At 48.6% G+C, this 27,157-nt stretch overlaps 1 protein-coding gene across 9 annotated transcripts in view; it reads right to left on the bottom strand.

Annotated features, from left to right (window-relative positions):
- Positions 1–244: 244 nt before the first annotated feature.
- The window catches only part of LOC116362713 (lysine-specific demethylase 4C), a 61,576-nt gene continuing 34,663 nt past the window's right edge, over positions 245–27,157 (bottom strand). For 2 of the 9 annotated variants that reach the window (XM_031816840.1, XM_031816842.1), the window contains exons 17-22: positions 26,018–26,126; positions 17,617–17,817; positions 16,415–16,582; positions 8,355–8,474; positions 5,177–5,269; positions 245–1,850 (exon numbers count right to left, since the gene is read on the bottom strand). In XM_031816840.1, coding sequence (XP_031672700.1) covers positions 1,683–1,850; positions 5,177–5,269; positions 8,355–8,474; positions 16,415–16,582; positions 17,617–17,817; positions 26,018–26,126 — 859 coding nt within the window. In that variant the 3' untranslated portion in view covers positions 245–1,682. Of the gene's footprint in view, positions 1,851–5,176; positions 5,270–8,354; positions 8,475–16,414; positions 16,586–17,574; positions 17,818–26,017; positions 26,127–27,157 lie in introns of all 9 variants that reach the window. The other 7 variants (XM_031816839.1, XM_031816841.1, XM_031816835.1 and 4 more) reach the window with 4 other exon arrangements.

The following is a 27,157-nucleotide window of genomic DNA, read 5'->3' on the forward strand; positions in this document are numbered from 1 at the left end:
GGTAGAATGAATGATTTGACAACACGCTCTCTCCTGCCTCGTATAGGTAGAATGAATGATTTGACAACACGCTCACTCCTGCCTCGTATAGGTAGAATGAATGATTTGACAACACGCTCTCTCCTGCCTCGTATAGGTAGAATGAATGATTTGACAACACGCTCTCTCCTGCCTCGTATAGGTAGAATGAATGATTTGACAACACGCTCTCTCCTGCCTCGTCAAATCATAACAAACAAAGCAGGACATGGAAGTTTTTTATTGTTTTCCTTACAGCAGTTAGCAATGCCTTTTTGAAAGCCCCCAAAATAAATACAAATATTAAATTAAATAATTAGATCACCGTGTTTTTATTCAACACAGCGACAGTAGCAACTCTGGTTGCTTCCTCTTCTCGTCTCCTTTTTCCTCAACTCCTCGACTTAATCTGCACTGATCTGGCGATGTCTTTCGTGTGTTCGCCTACACCTGTCCAGGTCTTTCGGGGTCAGTGTGAAATGGAGGATACAAGGAAAGGAGACGAGTATACAAGGAAATGAGGAGAGGAAGACGCTCTGAGAGTATGGGAGACGCGGCCGAGGAGAAGAAGTAGCAGACGACAGCTGACATGCGGAGAGGGAAAACACTGGGACAGCCTCCCAAATAGCACCCTATTCCCTTATAGAAGTGCACTACGTTTAACCAGGGCCCAGTATATAGGGAGCCATTTGGGACACAGGCTGGGACTGGGGATGCATTCATATTAAAAACAAATCCTCATGTAGACACATCAGATTCCAAATCCTCATGTAGACACATCAGATTCCAAATCCTCATGTAGACACAACAGATTCCAAATCCTCATGTAGACACAACAGATTCCAAATCCTCATGTAGACACAACAGATTCCAAATCCTCATGTAGACACAACAGATTCCAAATCCTCATGTAGACACAACAGATTCCAAATCCTCATGTAGACACAACAGATTCCAAATCCTCATGTAGACACAACAGATTCCAAATCCTCATGTAGACACAACAGATTCCAAATCCTCATGTAGACACAACAGATTCCAAATCCTCATGTAGACACAACAGATTCCAAATCCTCATGTAGACACAACAGATTCCAAATCCTCATGTAGACACAACAGATTCCAAATCCTCATGTAGACACAACAGATTCCAAATCCTCATGTAGACACAACAGATTCCAAATCCTCATGTAGACACAACAGATTCCAAATCCTCATGTAGACACAACAGATTCCAAATCCTCATGTAGACACAACAGATTCCAAATCCTCATGTAGACACAACAGATTCCAAAACGTTACTGTATTGTCGGTTGTTTAGAAAGAAGGAAAAAAAAAGAAGCTCCGTTTGTTTTTGTAAATATACAAAGAAAACGTGTTTGTCTTTTTATTATATAAAAAGAAACGCAACTCAGGTGACAAATATTTGTTGTTGTGAAGTCCCTGACTTATGAGAAAGCACTGGGTAACCACCACAACACATGATAACCTTTCTTCAGGACAATACAGTCCAATCAAAATTGTCCTCTGCCCAGCCCTCTTTCCTACCCCCCCCCCGACACACACACACACACACACACCTTCACATCCCACAGCTACACCCACGCACACATACATCAGTGCATTCATTTTGTCATCACTCCATCCACCTCTCCACCCCTCTATCATTTCCCTTTAGGGCTGCGGGGTTCCCATGTGCTCTGGCTGGCGGTAAGGAGGCCTGGGAGGGCCACATAGTCTTTCTGGAAACGGGAGTTGGGCGTTCTCTGTCTCTTCCTCTCTCCCTGGGTCGTGAAGAAGGCGTCCTGGAAACGCATGCTGGATGCCGTCGACTGGAGAGAAGGAGATGGAGGAGAGAAGGAGAGGGAGGAGAGAAGGAGAGGGAGGAGAGAAGGAGAGGGAGAAGAGAAGGAGAAGAGAAGGAGAAGAGAAGGAGAGAAAGGAGAGAAGGAGAGGGAGGAGAGAGGGAGGAGAGGGAGGAGAGGGAGAAGAGGAAGGAGAGAAGGAGAGGGAGGAGAGGGAGAAGAGGAAGGAGAAGAAGGAGAGGGAGGAGAGGGAGAAGAGGAAGGAGAGGGAGAAGAGGAAGGAGAAGAAGGAGAGGGAGAAGAGGAAGGAGAAGAAGAAGGAGAAGAAGGAGAGGAAGGAGAGGGAGGAGAGGAAGGAGAGGGAGGAGAGGGAGGAGAGAAGGAGGAGAGGGAGAAGAGGAAGGAGAGGGAGAAGAAGAAGGAGAGGGAGGAGAGGGAGAAGAGGAAGGAGAAGAAGGAGAGGGAGGAGAGAAGGAGAGGGAGGAGAGAGAGGAGAGGGAGGAGAGAGAGGAGAGAAGGAGAGGGAGGAGAGAGAGGAGAGGGAGGAGAGAGAGGAGAGAAGGAGAGGGAGGGAGGAGAGAGAAGAGAGAGAGGGAGGAGAGAAGGAGAGGGAGGAGAGAGAGGAGAGGGAGGAGAGAGAGGAGAGAAGGAGAGGGAGGGAGGAGAGAGAAGAGAGAGAGGGAGGAGAGAGAGGAGAGGGAGGAGAGAAGGAGAGGGAGGAGAGGGAGGAGAGAAGGAGAGAAGGAGAGGGAGAGAAGGAGATAAACATACAGGTACAAATGTGGTACATAGATCAGAGTCCATACAGTCAGTCTAGTCTAGTAGATACAGTCAGTCTAGTAGATACAGTCAGTCTAGTCTAGTAGATACAGTCAGTCTAGTATAGTAGATACAGTCAGTCTAGTATCGTAGATACAGTCAGTCTAGTATAGTAGATACAGTCAGTCTAGTATAGTAGATACAGTCAGTCTAGTATAGTAGATACAGTCAGTCTAGTACAGTAGTATAGTGAGTCTAGTATAGTAGATACAGTCAGTCTAGTATAGTAGATACAGTCAGTCTAGTATAGTAGATACAGTCAGTCTAGTATAGTATATACAGTCAGTCTAGTAGATAGTCAGTCTAGTATAGTATATACAGTCAGTCTAGTATAGTAGATACAGTCAGTCTAGTATAGTAGATACAGTCAGTCTAGTATAGTAGATACAGTCAGTCTAGTATAGTAGATACAGTCAGTCTAGTATAGTAGATACAGTCAGTCTAGTAGATACAGTCAGTCTAGTATAGTAGATACAGTCAGTCTAGTACAGTAGATACAGTCAGTCTAGTACAGTAGATACAGTCAGTCTAGTACAGTAGATACAGTCAGTCTAGTATAGTAGTATAGTAGATACAGTCAGTCTAGTATAGTAGATACAGTCAGTCTAGTATAGTAGTATAGTAGATACAGTCAGTCTAGTATAGTAGATACAGTCAGTCTATTACAGTAGTATAGTGAGTCTAGTATAGCATATAGATCAGAGTCCATACAGTCAGTCTAGTATAGTATATACAGTCAGTATAGTATATACAGTCAGTCTAGTATAGTATATACAGTCAGTCTAGTATAGTACATACAGTCAGTCTAGTATAGTACATACAGTCAGTCTAGTATAGTAGTATAGTAGGTAGAGTCAGTCTAGTATAGTATATACAGTCAGTCTAGTATAGTACATACAGTCAGTCTAGTATAGTAGTATAGTAGATACAGTCAGTCTAGTACAGTAGATACAGTCAGTCTAGTACAGTAGATACAGTCAGTCTAGTACAGTATATACAGTCAGTCTAGTATAGTATATACAGTCAGTCTAGTATAGTAGATACAGTCAGTATAGTAGATACAGTCAGTCTAGTATAGTAGATACAGTCAGTCTAGTATAGTAGATACAGTCAGTCTAATATAGTAGATACAGTCAGTCTAGTATAGTAGATACAGTCAGTCTAGTATAGTAGATACAGTCAGTCTAGTATAGTAGATAGTCAGTCTAGTATAGTAGATACAGTCAGTCTAGTATAGTAGATACAGTCAGTCTAGTATAGTAGATACAGTCAGTCTAGTACAGTAGTATAGTGAGTCTAGTATAGCACATAGATCAGAGTCCATACAGTCAGTCTAGTACAGTAGATACAGTCAGTCTAGTATAGTAGATACAGTCAGTCTAGTATAGTAGATACAGTCAGTCTAGTATAGTATATACAGTCAGTCTAGTATAGTAGATACAGTCAGTCTAGTATAGTATATACAGTCAGTCTAGTATAGTAGATACAGTCAGTCTAGTATAGTATATACAGTCAGTCTAGTACAGTAGTATAGTGAGTCTAGTATAGCACATAGATCAGAGTCCATACAGTCAGTCTAGTACAGTAGATACAGTCAGTCTAGTATAGTAGATACAGTCAGTCTAGTATAGTAGATAGTCAGTCTAGTATAGTAGATACAGTCAGTCTAGTACAGTAGATACAGTCAGTCTAGTATAGTAGTATAGTATATACAGTCAGTCTAGTATGGTGTCCTTTGACAGCTCTTTGGTCTTGGCCATAGTGGAGTTTGTAGTGTGACCGTTTGAGGTTGTGGACAGGTTTCTTTTATACTGATAACAGGTTCAAACAGGTGCCATTAATACAGGTAACGAGTGGAGGACAGAGGAGCCTCTTAAAGAAGAGGTTACAGGTCTGTGAGAGCCAGAAATCTTGCTTGTTTGTAGGTGACCAAATACTTATTTTCCACCATAATTTGCTAATAAATTCATAAAAAATCCTACCATGTGATTTTCTGGATTTTTTTTTCTTCTCATTTTGTCTGTCATAGTTGAAGTGTACCTATGATGAAAATTACAGGCCTCTCTCATATTTTTAAGTGGGAGAACTTGCACAATTGGTGGCTGACTAAATACTTTTTTGCCCCACTGTAGATCAGTCCATACAGTCAGTCAAGTATAGTAGTATAGATACGAGTCCATACAGTCAGTCTAGTATAGTATATACAGTCAGTCTAGTATAGTAGTATAGATCAGTATCCATACAGTCAGTCTAGTATAGTATATACAGTCAGTCTAGTATAGTATATACAGTCAGTCTAGTAGATACAGTCAGTCTAGTAGATACAGTCAGTCTAGTATAGTATATACAGTCAGTCTAGTAGATACAGTCAGTCTAGTATAGTAGTATAGATCAGAGTCTATACAGTCTAGTATAGTATATATCTATATCTATCCACATACTTTTGGTCATGTAGTGTATAATAGCATTATATCACACTATAAACAATACAGGACCACACAGGCCAGTAGATGTTTAGCGAGTACAATACTTACGAGTCGCCCTTTCACCTTTTTGGGAAGGTCTTCATCCAGAGTATAGACATCCTCTCGCTTAGCTACCACTTGGGAACCATCCTCAAACTCCACCTGGGAAACCACACACACACACACACACACACACACACATCAATTTATTCTGTGGATATTATATCATCCAGTTCAATTCAGTTTCTGTCCGTAAATGTGATACATTTCTACACACTCTTCCTCATGGTTAGATGGAATGTTTATTTAATATCTGACCACTACTTAATACTAATGTTAAGTTACTATCAACGCTATTAAACCTCCTGTCTATCCATCTACCTCTTAAAGTTATTCAATATAATTAAACCTCCATCTACCTATCAAAGTCATTAAATATGACGTGCTTCTACACCTGCATTGCTTGCTGTTTGGGGTTTTAGGCTGGGTTTCTGTACAGCACTTTGAGATATCAGCTGTTGTACGAAGGGCTATATAAATACATTTGATTTGATTTGATTAAACCTCCATCTACCAATTAAAGTTATTAAATATGATTAAACCTCCTGTCTATCCATCTACCAATTAAAGTTATTAAATATGATTAAACCTCCTGTCTATCCATCTACCTATCAAAGTTATTAAATATGATTAAACCTCCTGTCTATCCATCTACCTATCAAAGTTATTAAAAGGACAATTTACACATTATAAAACCTCCCATCTGGCTTCACTGAGCAGCACCTGCATCAGAGAGTGGTTTAGGCATACCTTAACCCACCTCTCTCTCCACCTTAACCCGCCTCTCTCTCCGCCTCAACCCGCCTCTCTCTCCGCCTCAACCCGACTCTCTCTCCGCCTCAACCCGCCTCTCTCTCCGCCTCAACCCGCCTCTCTCCGCCTCAACCCGCCTCTCTCCGCCTCAACCCGCCTCTCTCCGCCTCAACCCGCCTCTCTCCGCCTCAACCCGCCTCTCTCCGCCTCAACCCGCCTCTCGTCACCTCAACCCAACTCTCGTCACCTCAACCCAACTCTCGTCACCTCAACCCAACTCTCGTCACCTCAACCCAACTCTCGTCACCTCAACCCAACTCTCGTCACCTCAACCCAACTCTCGTCACCTCAACCCAACTCTCGTCACCTCAACCCAACTCTCGTCACCTCAACCCAACTCTCGTCACCTCAACCCAACTCTCGTCACCTCAACCCAACTCTCGTCACCTCAACCCAACTCTCGTCACCTTAAACCACCTCTCCCCACCTCTCTCTCCCCACCTCTCTCTCCCCACCTCTCTCTCCCCACCTCTCTCTCCCCACCTCTCTCTCCCCACCTCTCTCTCCCCACCTCTCTCTCCCCACCTTAACGTGTGGAGGAAGGTTTTTCCCCCTGTTAACACTTTTCTAAACCGTCGTCAGAGAGCAGCCCCCGTGCGTCAGAGGCAGTTGTGCAACATAACATGCGTTCCCACAGAGAGAGAACTAAACCAAACTGGAGACTTAAGTGGTTGTTTCTCCACCATCTTGACTTGGTGAATATTTCATCAAGTTTAAATAATGCAGATCATCGCCACCTCATTCTCCTCCATCATCTCTCACGCTCTCCCTCACCATCTCTCACGCTCTCCCTCACCATCTCTCCCCATCTGTTTTCTCAATCCTCTCCCTCTCTTTGCCAGTCTCTCTCTCTCTCTCTACATAGAACTTACAGACTGGTTAAAGTCACCGAGTTCAGGGGACTAAAGATGACAAAAGTTGAGTGAGTTCCGATTACTGCCCTGTGTCCTGTCTTGGTTCTGGTTCTGGTTCTGGTCTAACACCTGTATGTAATGGCTGCAGTGAGTTATAGCTGTTATAATAATGTCTGTGAGTATAACAGAACTGAAATGGCAGGCGAAAAAAAAAATCCCACTTCCTGGATGGCAGGTTATGTTTGTAGTTTTCCATTGACTGCCTATACAAAATTCCATTGACTTAGGACTCAAATTGCACTTCCTATGGCTTCCACTAGGTGTCAACAGTCTTTAGAAATTGTTTCAGGCTTGTATTCTGAAAAATGAGGGTAAGACCACTCTGAATGAGTGGACCCTGCCGTGTCCCAGAGGTTTTTCATGCACGCGACTGAGAGCCTTACTTGTTTTCCTTTTATATTGACGAAGCTTTTGTCCGGTTGAAATATTATTGATTATTATGACTAAAAACAACCTGAGGATTGATTATAAACATCGTTTGACATGTTTCTACGAACTTTACTGATACTTTTCGGAATTTTCGTTTGCCTTTTGTGACTGCCTTTGATCCTGTGGATTACTGAACAAAACGGAAGTTTTTGGATATAAAGAGGTACTTTATCGAATAAAACAAAATGTATTGAGTAAATGGGAATCTTGTGAGTGCGCAACCATATGAAGATCATCAAAGGTAAGTGATTCATTTTCTCTCTATTTCTGACTTGTGTAACTCTTCTACTTGGCTGGTAACTGTTTGTAATGACTTGTCTGATGGGCGCTGTTCTCAGATAATCGGATGGTTTGCTTTCGCCGTAAAGCCTTTTTGAAATCTGACACCGTGGTTGGATTAACGAGAAGTTCATCTTCAACCGATGTCTAAAATTTGTATCTTTTATTTATTTTTATAACGAGTATTTCTGTTTTTGAATTTGGCGCTCTGCAATTTCACTGGATGATGGCCAGGTGGGACGCTACCGTCCCACACCCCCTAGAGAGGTTAAGGAAAGAAATTCCACAAATTCACTTTTAACAAGGCACACCTGTTAATTGAAATGCATTCCGGGTGAGACTACCATGAAGCTGGTTGAGAGAACGCCATGAGTGTGCAAAGCTGTCGTCGAGGCAAAGGGTAACTACTTTGAAGAATCTCAAATAACATATTTTGATTTGTTTAACACTTTTTTGGTTACTACATGAATCCATATGTGTTATTTCATAGTTCTGATGTCTTCACTATTAATCTACAATGTAGAACATAGTCAAAATAAAGAACAACCCTTGAATGAGTAGGTGTCCAAACTTTTGACTGGTACTGTATGTGTGTGTCTCTCTGCTGTATGTGTGTGTGCGTGTCTGCGTCTCTGCTGTGTGTGTGTGTGTGTGTGTGTGCGTCTCTGCTGTGTGTGTGTGTGTGTGTGTGTGTGTGTGTGTGTGTGTGTGTGTGTGTGTGTGTGTGTGTGTGTGTGTGTGTGTGTGTATACCTGGTACATATGCGAGGTGTTGGATCCCTGGTATTTGGCTCCATAGAAGAGTCCATCAGGCCACTTCACCTGGACAGCCTCCCCTACTTCTGGAGGACCGAGACAGGCACAGTCCCGGCTCTGAGAGGACAGGAGAGAGGAGCTCAATGGGGTGTCCCTCCTCACCACTATGTCCTCTGGGTGGGGGGGGGGGGTTGTCCCTACTCACCACTCTGTCCTCTGGGTGGGGGGGTTGTCCCTACTCACCACTCTGTCCTCTGGGTGGGGGGGGGGGGGTTGTCCCTACTCACCACTCTGTCCTCTGGGTGGGGGGTGTTTGTCCCTACTCACCACTCTGTCCTCTGGGTGGGGGGGGGGGGGTTGTCCCTACTCACCACTCTGTCCTCTGGGTGGGGGGGGGGGGGGGGGGTTGTCCCTACTCACCACCATGTCCTCTGGGTGGGGGGGGGGGGGGTTGTCCCTACTCACCACCATGTCCTCTGGGTGGGGGGGAGGTTGTCCCTACTCACCACTATGTCCTCTGGGTGGGGGGGTTGTCCCTACTCACCACTATGTCCTCTGGGTGGGGGGGGGGGGGTTGTCCCTACTCACCACTCTGTCCTCTGGGTGGGGGGGGGGGTTGTCCCTACTCACCACTCTGTCCTCTGGGTGGGGGGGGGGGGGGTTGTCCCTACTCACCACTCTGTCCTCTGGGTGGGGGGGTTGTCCCTACTCACCACTCTGTCCTCTGGGTGGGGGGGGGGGGGGGGGGGTTGTCCCTACTCACCACTCTGTCCTCTGGGTGGGGGGGTTGTCCCTACTCACCACTCTGTCCTCTGGGTGGGGGGGGGGGGGTTGTCCCTACTCACCACTCTGTCCTCTGGGTGGGGGGGGGGGGGTTGTCCCTACTCACCACCATGTCCTCTGGGTGGGGGGGGGGGTTGTCCCTACTCACCACCATGTCCTCTGGGTGGGGGGGAGGTTGTCCCTACTCACCACTATGTCCTCTGGGTGGGGGGGTTGTCCCTACTCACCACTATGTCCTCTGGGTGGGGGGGGGGGGGGTTGTCCCTACTCACCACTCTGTCCTCTGGGTGGGGGGGGGGGTTGTCCCTACTCACCACTCTGTCCTCTGGGTGGGGGGGGGGTTGTCCCTACTCACCACTCTGTCCTCTGGGTGGGGGGGTTGTCCCTACTCACCACTCTGTCCTCTGGGTGGGGGGGTTGTCCCTACTCACCACTCTGTCCTCTGGGTGGGGGGGTTGTCCCTACTCACCACTCTGTCCTCTGGGTGGGGGGGTTGTCCCTACTCACCACTCTGTCCTCTGGGTGGGGGGGGGGTTGTCCCTACTCACCACCATGTCCTCTGGGTGGGGGGGGGGGGGGTTGTCCCTACTCACCACTCTGTCCTCTGGGTGGGGGGGGGGGGTTGTCCCTACTCACCACTCTGTCCTCTGGGTGGGGGGGGGGGGTTGTCCCTACTCACCACTCTGTCCTCTGGGTGGGGGGGTTGTCCCTACTCACCACTCTGTCCTCTGGGTGGGGGGGGGGGGGTTGTCCCTACTCACCACTCTGTCCTCTGGGTGGGGGGGTTGTCCCTACTCACCACTCTGTCCTCTGGGTGGGGGGGGGGTTGTCCCTACTCACCACCATGTCCTCTGGGTGGGGGGGGGGGGGGGGTTGTCCCTACTCACCACTCTGTCCTCTGGGTGGGGGGGGGGGTTTGTCCCTACTCACCACTCTGTCCTCTGGGTGGGGGTGTTTGTCCCTACTCACCACTCTGTCCTCTGGGTGGAGGGGGGGTTGTCCCTACTCACCACTCTGTCCTCTGGGTGGGGGGGGGGGTTGTCCCTACTCACCACTCTGTCCTCTGGGTGGGGGGGGTTGTCCCTACTCACCACTCTGTCCTCTGGGTGGGGGGGGTTGTCCCTACTCACCACTCTGTCCTCTGGGTGGGGGGGGGTTGTCCCTACTCACCACTCTGTCCTCTGGGTGGGGGGGTTGTCCCTACTCACCACCATGTCCTCTGGGTGGGGGGGGGGGGTTGTCCCTACTCACCACTCTGTCCTCTGGGTGGGGGGGGGGGGTTGTCCCTACTCACCACTCTGTCCTCTGGGTGGGGGGTGTTTGTCCCTACTCACCACTCTGTCCTCTGGGTGGAGGGGGGGGTTGTCCCTACTCACCACTCTGTCCTCTGGGTGGGGGGGGGGGGTTGTCCCTACTCACCACTCTGTCCTCTGGGTGGGGGGGGGTTGTCCCTACTCACCACTCTGTCCTCTGGGTGGGGGGGGGGGGTTGTCCCTACTCACCACTCTGTCCTCTGGGTGGGGGGGTTGTCCCTACTCACCACTCTGTCCTCTGGGTGGGGGGGGGGGTTGTCCCTACTCACCACCATGTCCTCTGGGTGGGGGGGGGGGGTTGTCCCTACTCACCACTCTGTCCTCTGGGTGGGGGGGGTTGTCCCTACTCACCACTCTGTCCTCTGGGTGGGGGGGGGGGGGGGGGGGGTTGTCCCTACTCACCACTCTGTCCTCTGGGTGGGGGGGGGGGGGTTATCCCTACTCACCACTCTGTCCTCTGGGTGGGGGGGGGGGTTGTCCCTACTCACCACCATGTCCTCTGGGTGGGGGGGGGGGTTGTCCCTACTCACCACCATGTCCTCTGGGTGGGGGGAGGTTGTCCCTACTCACCACTATGTCCTCTGGGTGGGGGGGTTGTCCCTACTCACCACTATGTCCTCTGGGTGGGGGGGGGGGGGGGGTTGTCCCTACTCACCACTCTGTCCTCTGGGTGGGGGGGGGGGTTGTCCCTACTCACCACTCTGTCCTCTGGGTGGGGGGGGGGGGGGGGGGTTGTCCCTACTCACCACTCTGTCCTCTGGGTGGGGGGGTTGTCCCTACTCACCACTCTGTCCTCTGGGTGGGGGGGGGGGGGGGGGGGGTTGTCCCTACTCACCACTCTGTCCTCTGGGTGGGGGGGTTGTCCCTACTCACCACTCTGTCCTCTGGGTGGGGGGTTGTCCCTACTCACCACTCTGTCCTCTGGGTGGGGGGGGGTTGTCCCTACTCACCACCATGTCCTCTGGGTGGGGGGGGGGGGGGGTTGTCCCTACTCACCACTCTGTCCTCTGGGTGGGGGGGGGGGGGGTTGTCCCTACTCACCACTCTGTCCTCTGGGTGGGGGGGGGGGGTTGTCCCTACTCACCACTCTGTCCTCTGGGTGGGGGGGGGGGGGTTGTCCCTACTCACCACTCTGTCCTCTGGGTGGGGGGGTTGTCCCTACTCACCACTCTGTCCTCTGGGTGGGGGGGTTGTCCCTACTCACCACTCTGTCCTCTGGGTGGGGGGGGGGGGGTTGTCCCTACTCACCACTCTGTCCTCTGGGTGGGGGGGTTGTCCCTACTCACCACTCTGTCCTCTGGGTGGGGGGGGGGTTGTCCCTACTCACCACCATGTCCTCTGGGTGGGGGGGGGGGGGTTGTCCCTACTCACCACTCTGTCCTCTGGGTGGGGGGGGGGTTTGTCCCTACTCACCACTCTGTCCTCTGGGTGGGGGGTGTTTGTCCCTACTCACCACTCTGTCCTCTGGGTGGAGGGGGGGGTTGACCCTACTCACCACTCTGTCCTCTGGGTGGGGGGGGGGTTGTCCCTACTCACCACTCTGTCCTCTGGGTGGGGGGGGTTGTCCCTACTCACCACTCTGTCCTCTGGGTGGGGGGGGTTGTCCCTACTCACCACTCTGTCCTCTGGGTGGGGGGGGGTTGTCCCTACTCACCACTCTGTCCTCTGGGTGGGGGGGTTGTCCCTACTCACCACCATGTCCTCTGGGTGGGGGGGGGGGGTTGTCCCTACTCACCACTCTGTCCTCTGGGTGGGGGGGGGGGTTGTCCCTACTCACCACTCTGTCCTCTGGGTGGGGGGTGTTTGTCCCTACTCACCACTCTGTCCTCTGGGTGGAGGGGGGGGTTGTCCCTACTCACCACTCTGTCCTCTGGGTGGGGGGGGGGGGTTGTCCCTACTCACCACTCTGTCCTCTGGGTGGGGGGGGTTGTCCCTACTCACCACTCTGTCCTCTGGGTGGGGGGGGGTTGTCCCTACTCACCACTCTGTCCTCTGGGTGGGGGGGGGGGTTGTCCCTACTCACCACTCTGTCCTCTGGGTGGGGGGGTTGTCCCTACTCACCACCATGTCCTCTGGGTGGGGGGGGGGGGGTTGTCCCTACTCACCACTATGTCCTCTGGGTGGGGGGGGGTTGTCCCTACTCACCACTATGTCCTCTGGGTGGGGGGGTTGTCCCTACTCACCACTATGTCCTCTGGGTGGGGGGGGTTGTCCCTACTCATCACTATGTCCTCTGGGTGGGGGGGTTGTCCCTACTCACCACTATGTCCTCTGGGTGGGGGGGGTTGTCCCTACTCACCACTCTGTCTTCTGGGTGGGGGGGGGTTGTCCCTACTCACCACTCTGTCCTCTGGGTGGGGGGTGTTTGTCCCTACTCACCACTCTGTCCTTTGGGTGGGGGGGGGGGGGGGTTGTCCCTACTCACTACTCTGTCCTCTGGGTGGGGGGGGTTGTCCCTACTCACCACCATGTCCTCTGGGTGGGGGGGGTTGTCCCTACTCACCACTATGTCCTCTGGGTGGGGGGGGGGGGGGTTGTCCCTACTCACCACTATGTCCTCTGGGTGGGGGGGCTTGTCCCTACTCACCACTCTGTCCTCTGGGTGGGGGGGGGGTTGTCCCTACTCACCACTATGTCCTCTGGGTGGGGGGGGTTGTCCCTACTCACCACTCTGTCCTCTGGGTGGGGGGGGTTGTCCCTGCTCATCACTCTGTCCTCTGGGTGGGGGGGGGGGGGGTTGTCCCTACTCACCACTATGTCCTCTGGGTGGGGGGGCTTGTCCCTACTCACCACTCTGTCCTCTGGGTGGGGGGGGGGGTTGTCCCTACTCACCACTATGTCCTCTGGGTGGGGGGGGTTGTCCCTACTCACCACTCTGTCCTCTGGGTGGGGGGGGTTGTCCCTGCTCATCACTCTGTCCTCTGGGTGGGGGGGGGGGGTTGTCCCTACTCACCACTCTGTCCTCTGGGTGGGGGGGTTGTCCCTACTCACCACTCTGTCCTCTGGGTGGGGGGGGGGGTTGTCCCTACTCAGTCCTCTGGGTGGGGGGGTTGTCCCTACTCACCACTCTGTCCTCTGGGTGGGGGGGGGTTGTCCCTACTCACCACCATGTCCTCTGGGTGGGGGGGGGGGTTGTCCCTACTCACCACTCTGTCCTCTGGGTGGGGGGGCGGGGTTGTCCCTACTCACCACTCTGTCCTCTGGGTGGGGGGTGTTTGTCCCTACTCACCACTCTGTCCTCTGGGTGGAGGGGGGGGTTGTCCCTACTCACCACTCTGTCCTCTGGGTGGGGGGGGGGTTGTCCCTACTCACCACTCTGTCCTCTGGGTGGGGGGGGGTTGTCCCTACTCACCACTCTGTCCTCTGGGTGGGGGGGGTTGTCCCTACTCACCACTCTGTCCTCTGGGTGGGGGGGGGTTGTCCCTACTCACCACTCTGTCCTCTGGGTGGGGGGGTTGTCCCTACTCACCACCATGTCCTCTGGGTGGGGGGGGGGGTTGTCCCTACTCACCACTCTGTCCTCTGGGTGGGGGGGGGGGGGGTTGTCCCTACTCACCACTCTGTCCTCTGGGTGGGGGGTGTTTGTCCCTACTCACCACTCTGTCCTCTGGGTGGAGGGAGGGGTTGTCCCTACTCACCACTCTGTCCTCTGGGTGGGGGGGGGGTTGTCCCTACTCACCACTCTGTCCTCTGGGTGGGGGGGTTGTCCCTACTCACCACTCTGTCCTCTGGGTGGGGGGGTTGTCCCTACTCACCACTCTGTCCTCTGGGTGGGGGGGGGTTGTCCCTACTCACCACTCTGTCCTCTGGGTGGGGGGGTTGTCCCTACTCACCACCATGTCCTCTGGGTGGGGGGGGGGGGTTGTCCCTACTCACCACTATGTCCTCTGGGTGGGGGGGGGGTTGTCCCTACTCACCACTATGTCCTCTGGGTGGGGGGGTTGTCCCTACTCACCACTATGTCCTCTGGGTGGGGGGGGTTGTCCCTACTCATCACTATGTCCTCTGGGTGGGGGGGTTGTCCCTACTCACCACTATGTCCTCTGGGTGGGGGGGGGGTTGTCCCTACTCACCACTCTGTCTTCTGGGTGGGGGGGGGTTGTCCCTACTCACCACTCTGTCCTCTGGGTGGGGGGTGTTTGTCCCTACTCACCACTCTGTCCTCTGGGTGGGGGGGGGGGGTTGTCCCTACTCACTACTCTGTCCTCTGGGTGGGGGGGGTTGTCCCTACTCACCACTCTGTCCTCTGGGTGGAGGGGGGGTTGTCCCTACTCACCACTCTGTCCTCTGGGTGGGGGGGGGGTTGTCCCTACTCACCAATCTGTCCTCTGGGTGGGGGGGGGTTGTCCCTACTCACCACTCTGTCCTCTGGGTGGGGGGGGGTTGTCCCTACTCACCACTCTGTCCTCTGGGTGGGGGGGGGTTGTCCCTACTCACCACTCTGTCCTCTGGGTGGGGGGGTTGTCCCTACTCACCACCATGTCCTCTGGGTGGGGGGGGGGGTTGTCCCTACTCACCACTCTGTCCTCTGGGTGGGGGGGGGGGGGGGTTGTCCCTACTCACCACTCTGTCCTCTGGGTGGGGGGTGTTTGTCCCTACTCACCACTCTGTCCTCTGGGTGGAGGGAGGGGTTGTCCCTACTCACCACTCTGTCCTCTGGGTGGGGGGGGGTTGTCCCTACTCACCACTCTGTCCTCTGGGTGGGGGGGGTTGTCCCTACTCACCACTCTGTCCTCTGGGTGGGGGGGTTGTCCCTACTCACCACTCTGTCCTCTGGGTGGGGGGGGTTGTCCCTACTCACCACTCTGTCCTCTGGGTGGGGGGGTTGTCCCTACTCACCACCATGTCCTCTGGGTGGGGGGGGGGGGTTGTCCCTACTCACCACTATGTCCTCTGGGTGGGGGGGGGGTTGTCCCTACTCACCACTATGTCCTCTGGGTGGGGGGGTTGTCCCTACTCACCACTATGTCCTCTGGGTGGGGGGGGGTTGTCCCTACTCATCACTATGTCCTCTGGGTGGGGGGGTTGTCCCTACTCACCACTATGTCCTCTGGGTGGGGGGGGGGTTGTCCCTACTCACCACTCTGTCTTCTGGGTGGGGGGGGGTTGTCCCTACTCACCACTCTGTCCTCTGGGTGGGGGGGGGGTTGTCCCTACTCACCACTATGTCCTCTGGGTGGGGGGGTTGTCCCTACTCACCACTATGTCCTCTGGGTGGGGGGGGTTGTCCCTACTCACTACTCTGTCCTCTGGGTGGGGGGGGTTGTCCCTACTCACCACTATGTCCTCTGGGTGGGGGGGGGGGGGGTTGTCCCTACTCACCACTATGTCCTCTGGGTGGGGGGGCTTGTCCCTACTCACCACTCTGTCCTCTGGGTGGGGGGGGGGTTGTCCCTACTCACCACTATGTCCTCTGGGTGGGGGGGGGGGTTGTCCCTACTCACCACTCTGTCCTCTGGGTGGGGGGGGTTGTCCCTGCTCATCACTCTGTCCTCTGGGTGGGGGGGGGGGTTGTCCCTACTCACCACTATGTCCTCTGGGTGGGGGGGTTGTCCCTACTCACCACTATGTCCTCTGGGTGGGGGGGTTGTCCCTACTCACCACTATGTCCTCTGGGTGGGGGGGTTGTCCCTACTCAACACTATGTCCTCTGGGTGGGGGGGGTTGTCCCTACTCACCACTATGTCCTCTGGGTGTGTGTGTGTGTGTGTGTGTGTGTCTATCCCTCCTCACCACTATGTCCTCTGGGTGTGTGTGTGTGTGTGTCCTTCCTCACCACTATGTCCTCTGGGTGTGTGTGTGTGTGTCCTTCCTCACCACTATGTCCTCTGTGTGTGTGTGTGTGTGTGTGTCCGTCCTTCCTCACCACTATGTCCTCTGGGTGTGTGTGTGTGTGTGTGTGTGTGTGTGTGTGTGTGTGTGTGTGTGTGTGTGTGTGTGTGTGTGTCTATCCCTCCTCACCACTATGTCCTCTGGGTAGGTGTCGTTGCTGAAGGATCCGTCATCAAACATGACCTCATAGAAGGTCTGGGAGGTCACCTGGGTGACCTTTGAACTGTAGTACCGCAGGTTCTTGTGTTTGGAGATGACGGTCTGACCCAGGACGATGTCCTTCTGAAACGCTGCACGCTGCTGAGAGAGAGAGAGATGGAAGGAAAGAGAGATATCACCGTCTGGCTGAGGATAAAAGACCAGAGTGTGTCACTAGCAGAAAGTTATATTGGTAACCAAGCCTCAAAGCTCCATGGTAACCAAGCCTCAAAGCTCCATGGTAACCAAGCCTCAACGCTCCATGGTAACCAAGCCTCAAAGCTCCATGGTAACCAAGCCTCAAAGCTCCATGGTAACCAAGCCTCAAAGCTCCATGGTAACCAAGCCTCAAAGCTCCATGGTAACCAAGCCTCAAAGCTCCATGGTAACCAAGCCTCAAAGCTCCATGGTAACCAAGCCTCAAAGCTCCATGGTAACCAAGCCTCAAAGCTGGCATTGGGAAAAGACAAATAAAGTGAGTTGGTTAAGATCATGGAACTGTTCAGCGGGGCTGAGATGGACCGTGGTGTAGGTGTGCTCGGTGTGTGTGTCTGCTTGGTGTGTGTGTGTATGTCTACTTGGTGTGTGTGTGTGTGTCTACTTGGTGTGTGTGTGTGTGTGTGTCTGTGTGTGTGTGTCTACTTGGTGTGTGTGTCGGTCTATGCTTCCGTGTGTGTGCGTGTGTGTGTCTACTTGGTGTGTGTGTTGTGTGTGTGTGTGTGTCTACTTGGTGTGTGTGTGTGTGTCTACTTGGTGTGTGTGTGTGTGTGTCTACTTGGTGTGTGTGTGTGTGTGTCTACTTGGTGTGTGTGTGTGTGTGTCTACTTGGTGTGTGTGTGTGTGTGTCTACTTGGTGTGTGTGTGTGTGTGTCTACTTGGTGTGTGTGTGTGTGTGTGTGTCTACTTGGTGTGTGTGTGTGTGTGTGTCTACTTGGTGTGTGTGTGTGTGTGTGTCTACTTGGTGTGTGTGTGTGTGTCTACTTGGTGTGTGTGTGTGTGTGTGTCTACTTGGTGTGTGTGTCGGTCTATGCTTCCGTGTGTGTGTGCGTGTGTGTCTACTTGGTGTGTGTGTGTGTGTGTGTGTTACCTACTGTGGTGGGAGGGACCGAAGCCGAGCCGCTCTGAGTACTCACAGCAGACGAGCTCCGTGATTGGTGCCTGTGGCAGGTGATTGACACCACGTAAGGCCACTCGTCCGGCTCCATGGTGACCCCGGCGGCGTGGGCACAGGTAACGTGGAAGGAGGTGGGGCATCGACCGCACGAACACTGGATACATGCCCCTCCCCCACCCTGGCCACGCCTCACACACCGCTTACGGCAGTAGATACACTTCTACACACACAGAGACAGAGAGAGAATCAACTCAACTCTTCTACAGAGAATCAACTCCACTGACTGAAATCAACTCTTCTACAGAGAATCAACTCAACTGACTGAATCAACTCTTCTACAGAGAATCAACTCAACTGGCTGAATCAACTCTTCTACAGAGAATCAACTCAACTGGTTGAATCAACTCTTCTACAGAGAATCAACTCAACTGACTGAATCAACTCTTCTACAGAGAATCAACTCAACTGACTGAATCAACTCTTCTACAGAGAATCAACTCAACTGACTGAATCAACTCTTCTACAGAGAATCAACTCAACTGGCTGAATCAACTCTTCTACAGAGAATCAACTCAACTGGTTGAATCAACTCTTCTACAGAGAATCAACTCAACTGGTTGAATCAACTCTTCTACAGAGAATCAACTCAACTGACTGAATCAACTCTTCTACAGAGAATCAACTCAACTGACTGAATCAACTCTTCTACAGAGAATCAACTCAACTGACTGAATCAACTCTTCTACAGAGAATCAACTCAACTGGCTGAATCAACTCTTCTACAGAGAATCAACTCAACTGGTTGAATCAACTCTTCTACAGAGAATCAACTCAACTGACTGAATCAACTCTTCTACAGAGAATCAACTCAACTGACTGAATCAACTCTTCTACAGAGAATCAACTCAACTGAATCAACTCTTCTACAGAGAATCAACTCAACTGGCTGAATCAACTCTTCTACAGAGAATCAACTCAACTGGTTGAATCAACTCTTCTACAGAGAATCAACTCAACTGACTGAATCAACTCTTCTACAGAGAATCAACTCAACTGACTGAATCAACTATTCTACAGAGAATCAACTCAACTGACTGAATCAACTCTTCTACAGAGAATCAACTCTACTGACTGAATCAACTCCACTGACTGAATCAACTCTTCTACAGAGAATCAACTCCACTGACTGAAATCAACTCTTCTACAGAGAATCAACTCAACTGACTGAAATCAACTCTTCTACAGAGAATCAACTCAACTGACTGAAATCAACTCTTCTACAGAGAATCAACTCAACTGACTGAAATCAACTCAACTGACTGAAATCAACTCTTCTACAGAGAATCAACTCAACTGACTGAAATCAACTCTTCTACAGAGCATCAACTCCACTGACTGAAATCAACTCTTCTACAGAGAATCAACTCAACTGAATTCACTAAGCTAATGCATATAAACTAAGCATCTCTGTACAGCAGGAGATATGACCACCCTCCATGACAGATGTAACCCTATAGTTAGTTAACATAGTAGACTAAACATCTCTGTACAGCAGGAGATATGACCACCCTCCATGACAGATGTAACCCTATAGTTAGTTAACATAGAAGACCACCCTCCATGACAGATGTAACCCTATAGTTAGTTAACATAGTAGACCACCCTCCATGACAGATGTAACCCTATAGTTAGTTAACATAGTAGACCACCCTCCATGACAGATGTAACCCTATAGTTAGTTAACATAGAAGACCACCCTCCATGACAGATGTAACCCTATAGTTAGTTAACATAGTAGACCACCCTCCATGACAGATGTAACCCTATAGTTAGTTAACATAGAAGACCACCCTCCATGACAGATGTAACCCTATAGTTAGTTAACATAGTAGACCACCCTCCATGACAGATGTAACCCTATAGTTAGTTAACATAGTAGACCACCCTCCATGACAGATGTAACCCTATAGTTAGTTAACATAGAAGACCACCCTCCATGACAGATGTAACCCTATAGTTAGTTAACATAGAAGACCACCCTCCATGACAGATGTAACCCTATAGTTAGTTAACATAGAAGACCACCCTCCATGACAGATGTAACCCTATAGTTAGTTAACATAGAAGACCACCCTCCATGACAGATGTAACCCTATAGTTAGTTAACATAGAAGACCACCCTCCATGACAGATGTAACCCTATAGTTAGTTAACATAGAAGACCACCCTCCATGACAGATGTAACCCTATAGTTAGTTAACATAGAAGACCACCCTCCATGACAGATGTAACCCTATAGTTAGTTAACATAGAAGACCACCCTCCATGACAGATGTAACCCTATAGTTAGTTAACATAGAAGACCACCCTCCATGACAGATGTAACCCTATAGTTAGTTAACATAGAAGACCACCCTCCATGACAGATGTAACCCTATAGTTAGTTAACATAGAAGACCACCCTCCATGACAGATGTAACCCTATAGTTAGTTAACATAGAAGACCACCCTCCATGACAGATGTAACCCTATAGTTAGTTAACATAGAAGACCACCCTCCATGACAGATGTAACCCTATAGTTAGTTAACATAGTAGACCACCCTCCATGACAGATGTAACCCTATAGTTAGTTAACATAGTAGACTAAACATCTCTGTACAGCAGGAGATATGACCACCCTCCATGACAGATGTAACCCTATAGTTAGTTAACATAGAAGACCACCCTCCATGACAGATGTAACCCTATAGTTAGTTAACATAGAAGACCACCCTCCATGACAGATGTAACCCTATAGTTAGTTAACATAGAAGACTAAACATCTCTGTACAGCAGGAGATATGACCACCCTCCATGACAGATGTAACCCTATAGTTAGTTAACATAGAAGACTAAACATCTCTGTACAGCAGGAGATATGACCACCCTCCATGACAGATGTAACCCTATAGTTAGTTAACATAGTAGACTAAACATCTCTGTACAGCAGGAGATATGACCACCCTCCATGACAGATTAAACCCTATAGTTAGTTAACATAGTAGACTAAACATCTCTGTACAGCAGGAGATATGACCACCCTCCATGACAGATTTAACCCTATAGTTAGTTAACATAGTAGACTAAGCATCTCTGTACAGCAGGAGATATGACCACCCTCCATGACAGATGTAACCCTATAGTTAGTTAACATAGTAGACTAAACATCTCTGTACAGCAGGAGATATGACCACCCTCCATGACAGATTAAACCCTATAGTTAGTTAACATAGTAGACTAAACATCTCTGTACAGCAGGAGATATGACCACCCTCCATGACAGATTTAACCCTATAGTTAGTTAACATAGTAGACTAAACATCTCTGTACAGCAGGAGATATGACCACCCTCCATGACAGATGTAACCCTATAGTTAGTTAACATAGAAGACTAAACATCTCTGTACAGCAGGAGATATGACCACCCTCCATGACAGATTTAACCCTATAGTTAGTTAACATAGTAGACTAAACATCTCTGTACAGCAGGAGATATGACCACCCTCCATGACAGATGTAACCCTATAGTTAGTTAACATAGAAGACTAAACATCTCTGTACAGCAGGAGATATGACCACCCTCCATGACAGATTTAACCCTATAGTTAGTTAACATAGAAGACTAAACATCTCTGTACAGCAGGAGATATGACCACCCTCCATGACAGATTTAACCCTATAGTTAGTTAACATAGTAGACTAAACATCTCTGTACAGCAGGAGATATGACCACCCTCCATGACAGATGTAACCCTATAGTTAGTTAACATAGAAGACTAAACATCTCTGTACAGCAGGAGATATGACCACCCTCCATGACAGATTTAACCCTATAGTTAGTTAACATAGTAGACTAAACATCTCTGTACAGCAGGAGATATGACCACCCTCCATGACAGATGTAACCCTATAGTTAGTTAACATAGAAGACTAAACATCTCTGTACAGCAGGAGATATGACCACCCTCCATGACAGATTTAACCCTATAGTTAGTTAACATAGAAGACTAAACATCTCTGTACAGCAGGAGATATGACCACCCTCCATGACAGATTTAACCCTATAGTTAGTTAACATAGAAGACTAAACATCTCTGTACAGCAGGAGATATGACCACCCTCCATGACAGATTTAACCCTATAGTTAGTTAACATAGAAGACTAAACATCTCTGTACAGCAGGAGATATGACCACCCTCCATGACAGATTTAACCCTATAGTTAGTTAACATAGAAGACTAAACATCTCTGTACAGCAGGAGATATGACCACCCTCCATGACAGATTTAACCCTATAGTTAGTTAACATAGAAGACTAAACATCTCTGTACAGCAGGAGATATGACCACCCTCCATGACAGATTTAACCCTACAGTTAGTTAACATAGAAGACTAAACATCTCTGTACAGCAGGAGATATGACCACCCTCCATGACAGATGTAACCCTATAGTTAGTTAACATAGAAGACTAAACATCTCTGTACAGCAGGAGATATGACCACCCTCCATGACAGATTTAACCCTATAGTTAGTTAACATAGTAGACTAAACATCTCTGTACAGCAGGAGATATGACCACCCTCCATGACAGATGTAACCCTATAGTTAGTTAACATAGAAGACTAAACATCTCTGTACAGCAGGAGATATGACCACCCTCCATGACAGATTTAACCCTATAGTTAGTTAACATAGAAGACTAAACATCTCTGTACAGCAGGAGATATGACCACCCTCCATGACAGATTTAACCCTATAGTTAGTTAACATAGAAGACTAAACATCTCTGTACAGCAGGAGATATGACCACCCTCCATGACAGATTTAACCCTATAGTTAGTTAACATAGAAGACTAAACATCTCTGTACAGCAGGAGATATGACCACCCTCCATGACAGATTTAACCCTATAGTTAGTTAACATAGAAGACTAAACATCTCTGTACAGCAGGAGATATGACCACCCTCCATGACAGATTTAACCCTATAGTTAGTTAACATAGAAGACTAAACATCTCTGTACAGCAGGAGATATGACCACCCTCCATGACAGATTTAACCCTATAGTTAGTTAACATAGAAGACTAAACATCTCTGTACAGCAGGAGATATGACCACCCTCCATGACAGATTTAACCCTATAGTTAGTTAACATAGAAGACTAAACATCTCTGTACAGCAGGAGATATGACCACCCTCCATGACAGATTTAACCCTATAGTTAGTTACCATAGAAGACTAAATATCAGATTAAACCCTATAGTTAGTTAACATAGAAGACCACCCTCCATGACAGATGTAACCCTATAGTTAGTTAACATAGAAGACTAAATATCAGATTAAACCCTATAGTTAGTTAACATAGTAGACTAAATATCATCAGATTAAACCCTATAGTTAGTTAACATAGAAGACTAAATATCAGATTAAACCCTATAGTTAGTTAACATAGTAGACTAAATATCAGATTAAACCCTATAGTTAGTTAACATAGTAGACTAAATATCATCAGATTAAACCCTATAGTTAGTTAACATAGAAGACTAAATATCAGATTAAACCCTATAGTTAGTTAACATAGTAGACTAAATATCAGATTAAACCCTATAGTTAGTTAACATAGTAGACTAAATATCATCAGATTAAACCCTATAGTTAGTTAACATAGTAGACTAAATATCAGATGTAACCCTATAGTTAGTTAACATAGTAGACTAAATATCATCAGATTAAACCCTATAGTTAGTTAACATAGAAGACTAAATATCAGATTAAACCCTATAGTTAGTTAACATAGTAGACTAAATATCATCAGATTAAACCCTATAGTTAGTTAACATAGTAGACTAAATATCATCAGATTAAACCCTATAGTTAGTTAACATAGAAGACTAAATATCAGATGTAACCCTATAGTTAGTTAACATAGAAGACTAAATATCAGATGTAACCCTATAGTTAGTTAACATAGTAGACTAAATATCATCAGATTAAACCCTATAGTTAGTTAACATAGAAGACTAAATATCATCAGATTAAACCCTATAGTTAGTTAACATAGTAGACTAAATATCAGATGTAACCCTATAGTTAGTTAACATAGAAGACTAAATATCAGATTAAACCCTATAGTTAGTTAACATAGTAGACTAAATATCATCAGATTAAACCCTATAGTTAGTTAACATAGAAGACTAAATATCATCAGATTAAACCCTATAGTTAGTTAACATAGAAGACTAAATATCAGATGTAACCCTATAGTTAGTTAACATAGTAGACTAAATATCATCAGATTAAACCCTATAGTTAGTTAACATAGAAGACTAAATATCATCAGATTAAACCCTATAGTTAGTTAACATAGAAGACTAAATATCATCAGATTAAACCCTATAGTTAGTTAACATAGTAGACTAAATATCATCAGATTAAACCCTATAGTTAGTTAACATAGAAGACTAAATATCATCAGATTAAACCCTATAGTTAGTTAACATAGTAGACAAGGCAGTTAACCCACTGTTCTCCGATGATGTGGATGTCAATTAAGGCAGCCCCCCCCAATCACCTCTCCGATTCAGAGGGGTTGGGTTAAATGGGGAAGACACGTTTCAGTTGGACAACTGACTAGGTAGCCCCCCCCCCCCCATCACCTCTCCGATTCAGAGGGGTTGGGTATCTCCCTCCCTTCCCCTTACATCTGCAGTGTTTCCCCTACGTTCATTCAGCAGCAACGAACCGCCCCTCCAAAAAACAAAATTCTGGATGGTAAAACGTTTTCAGTGTAAATTTAAAAACGGCTTAATCCCTGATCTAAAGTACGACCAAAAGATCCTGGACCAAAAGATCCTGGAGCAAAAGATCCTGGACCAAAAGATCCTGGACCCATAAGATCCTGGACCAAAAGATCCTGGACCAAAAGATCCTGGACCAAAAGATCCTGGACCAAAGATCCTGGACCAAAAGATCCTGGACCAAAAGATCCTGGACCAAAGATCCTGGACCAAAAGATCCTGGACCAAAAGATCCTGGAGCAAAAGATCCTGGACCAAAAGATCCTGGACCAAAAGATCCTGGACCAAAAGATCCTGGAGCAAAAGATCCTGGAGCAAAAGATCCTGGAGCCATAAGATCCTGGACCAAAAGATCCTGGACCAAAAGATCCTGGACCAAAAGATCCTGGACCAAAAGATCCTGGACCAAAAGATCCTGGACCAAAAGATCCTCTTTCAGAACGAACAACCTCCATAATAAATTAAAACTAGACCGTCTGAAGATTCTAACATTCCCCAAAATGTCACCACCCTTCATGTAGTTATGTTTGAGTAACTCATAACATAAATTATGGCAAAAGGAGTCAAATTTGCAGGAAACTGGCATCAACAAGACACCGTCTGCCAAGAGGAAGGCCTCGAAAATGTTCGGCGCCAATCGCCACTACCACCCAGGAGGAAGTAGAGATTATTGGGACGTGTGTAACCCACTTTCTCCTCTCCTCTCCTCTCCCCTCCTCCTCCTCCTCCTCCCTCTCCTCTCCTCTCCTCTCCTCTCCTCTCCTCTCCTCTCTCCTCTCCTCTCCTCTCCTCTCCTCTCCTCTCCTCTCCTCTCCTCTCCTCTCCTCTCTGCCCTCTCCTCTCTGCCCTCTCCTCTCCCCCTCCTCCTCCCCTCTCCCCCTCCTCCTCCCCTCTCCCCCTCCTCCTCCCCTCTCCCCCTCCTCCTCCCCTCTCCCCCTCCTCCTCCCCTCTCCCCCTCCTCCCCTCTCCTGAGTGTATTTGGGCCCAGCTTGCAGGCTGTGTGGAGCCTTGCCTAAACAACCTCCACACAGTGAATTATACATGTGTTGCTGCACTGCTGTGAGGACAACGGGTTTATCTGTGTGTGTGTGTGTGTCTAAATTATGAATGTGTAGGGTTGCGGGGGGGGGGGGGGGGGGTCCAATGTCAGCAAACTGAAAGAAAGAATGAATGAACGACTGCAGGGAGAGAGAGGTGTGTCAGCGCCACCCTCAGTCTCTCCCTACTCATCATACACACACACACACACACACACACACACACACAGACACATGCACACACACACAGACGCAGACACACAGGCGTAGACACACACAGACGTAGACACACACAGACGTAGACACACACAGACGTAGACACACACAGACGTAGACACACACAGACGTAGACACACACAGACGTAGACACACACAGACACACACAGACGCAGGCACACCCATTCTCTCTCACACAGGAGCTCATTATCCACTGTTGATTGGGGCACATGGTTTAATTACCACTGAACACTTAATTAGAACTACACACACAGAGGACCTGGGAACTCCTCTGTGTGTGTGTGTGTGTGTGTGTGTGTTCTCTCACCAGTTTGTATCTCTGCATGGGTATCCTGCTGATATCAATGGGACTCCTCCTGACTTCATCCCTGAACCAGACCTCTGACAGAGCTACTGCACACATCACGTGGGCCCACCTACACACACACAAAAACACACACTTTCATTATTTTATCCCAAAATCACAATACAGTCCAGAAGGATGGAAACTTCAAAAAGACCACAGACAGAAAAAAATTGTAAAGTGTAAAAAACAAAACAATCAGTCCTTTACCGTAATAACGACAAAGACAGTCAGTCCTTTACCGTAATAACGACAAAGACAGTCGTTTACAGACTGCCAGAACGTTCCATATCCACTACAATACAGACTGCCAGAACGTTCCAACGACACAAAGACAGTCAGACAAAGACAGTCAGACCTTTACCGTATTAACGCCACAAAGACAGACCTTTACCGTAATAACGACAGACAGACCTTTACCGTAATAACGACACAAAGACAGTCAGACCTTTACCGTATTAACGGCACAAAGACAGACCTTTACCGTAATAACGACACAAAGACAGTCAGACCTTTACCGTATTAACGACACAAAGACAGTCAGACCTTTACCGTATTAACGACACAAAGACAGTCAGACCTTTACCGTAATAACGACACAAAGAGTCAGACCTTTACCGTAATAACGACACAAAGAGTCAGATCTTTACCGTATTAATGACACAAAGACAGTCAGACCTTTACCGTAATAACGACACAAAGACAGTCAGACCTTTACCGTAATAACGACACAAAGACAGACCTTTACCGTAATAACGACACAAAGACAGACCTTTACCGTAATAACGACACAAAGACAGACCTTTACCGTAATAACGACACAAAGACAGACCTTTACCGTAATAACGACACAAAGACAGACCTTTACTGTAATAACGACACAAAGAGTCAGACCTTTACCGTAATAACGACACAAAGAGTCAGACCTTTACCGTATTAATGACACAAAGACAGTCAGACCTTTACCGTAATAACGACACAAAGACAGTCAGACCTTTACCGTAATAACGACACAAAGACAGACCTTTACCGTAATAACGACACAAAGAGTCAGACCTTTACCGTATTAATGACACAAAGACAGTCAGACCTTTACCGTATTAA

This window comes from Oncorhynchus kisutch, unplaced genomic scaffold, assembly GCF_002021735.2.
Source record: "Oncorhynchus kisutch isolate 150728-3 unplaced genomic scaffold, Okis_V2 scaffold879, whole genome shotgun sequence".
Taxonomy (NCBI): domain Eukaryota; kingdom Metazoa; phylum Chordata; class Actinopteri; order Salmoniformes; family Salmonidae; genus Oncorhynchus; species Oncorhynchus kisutch.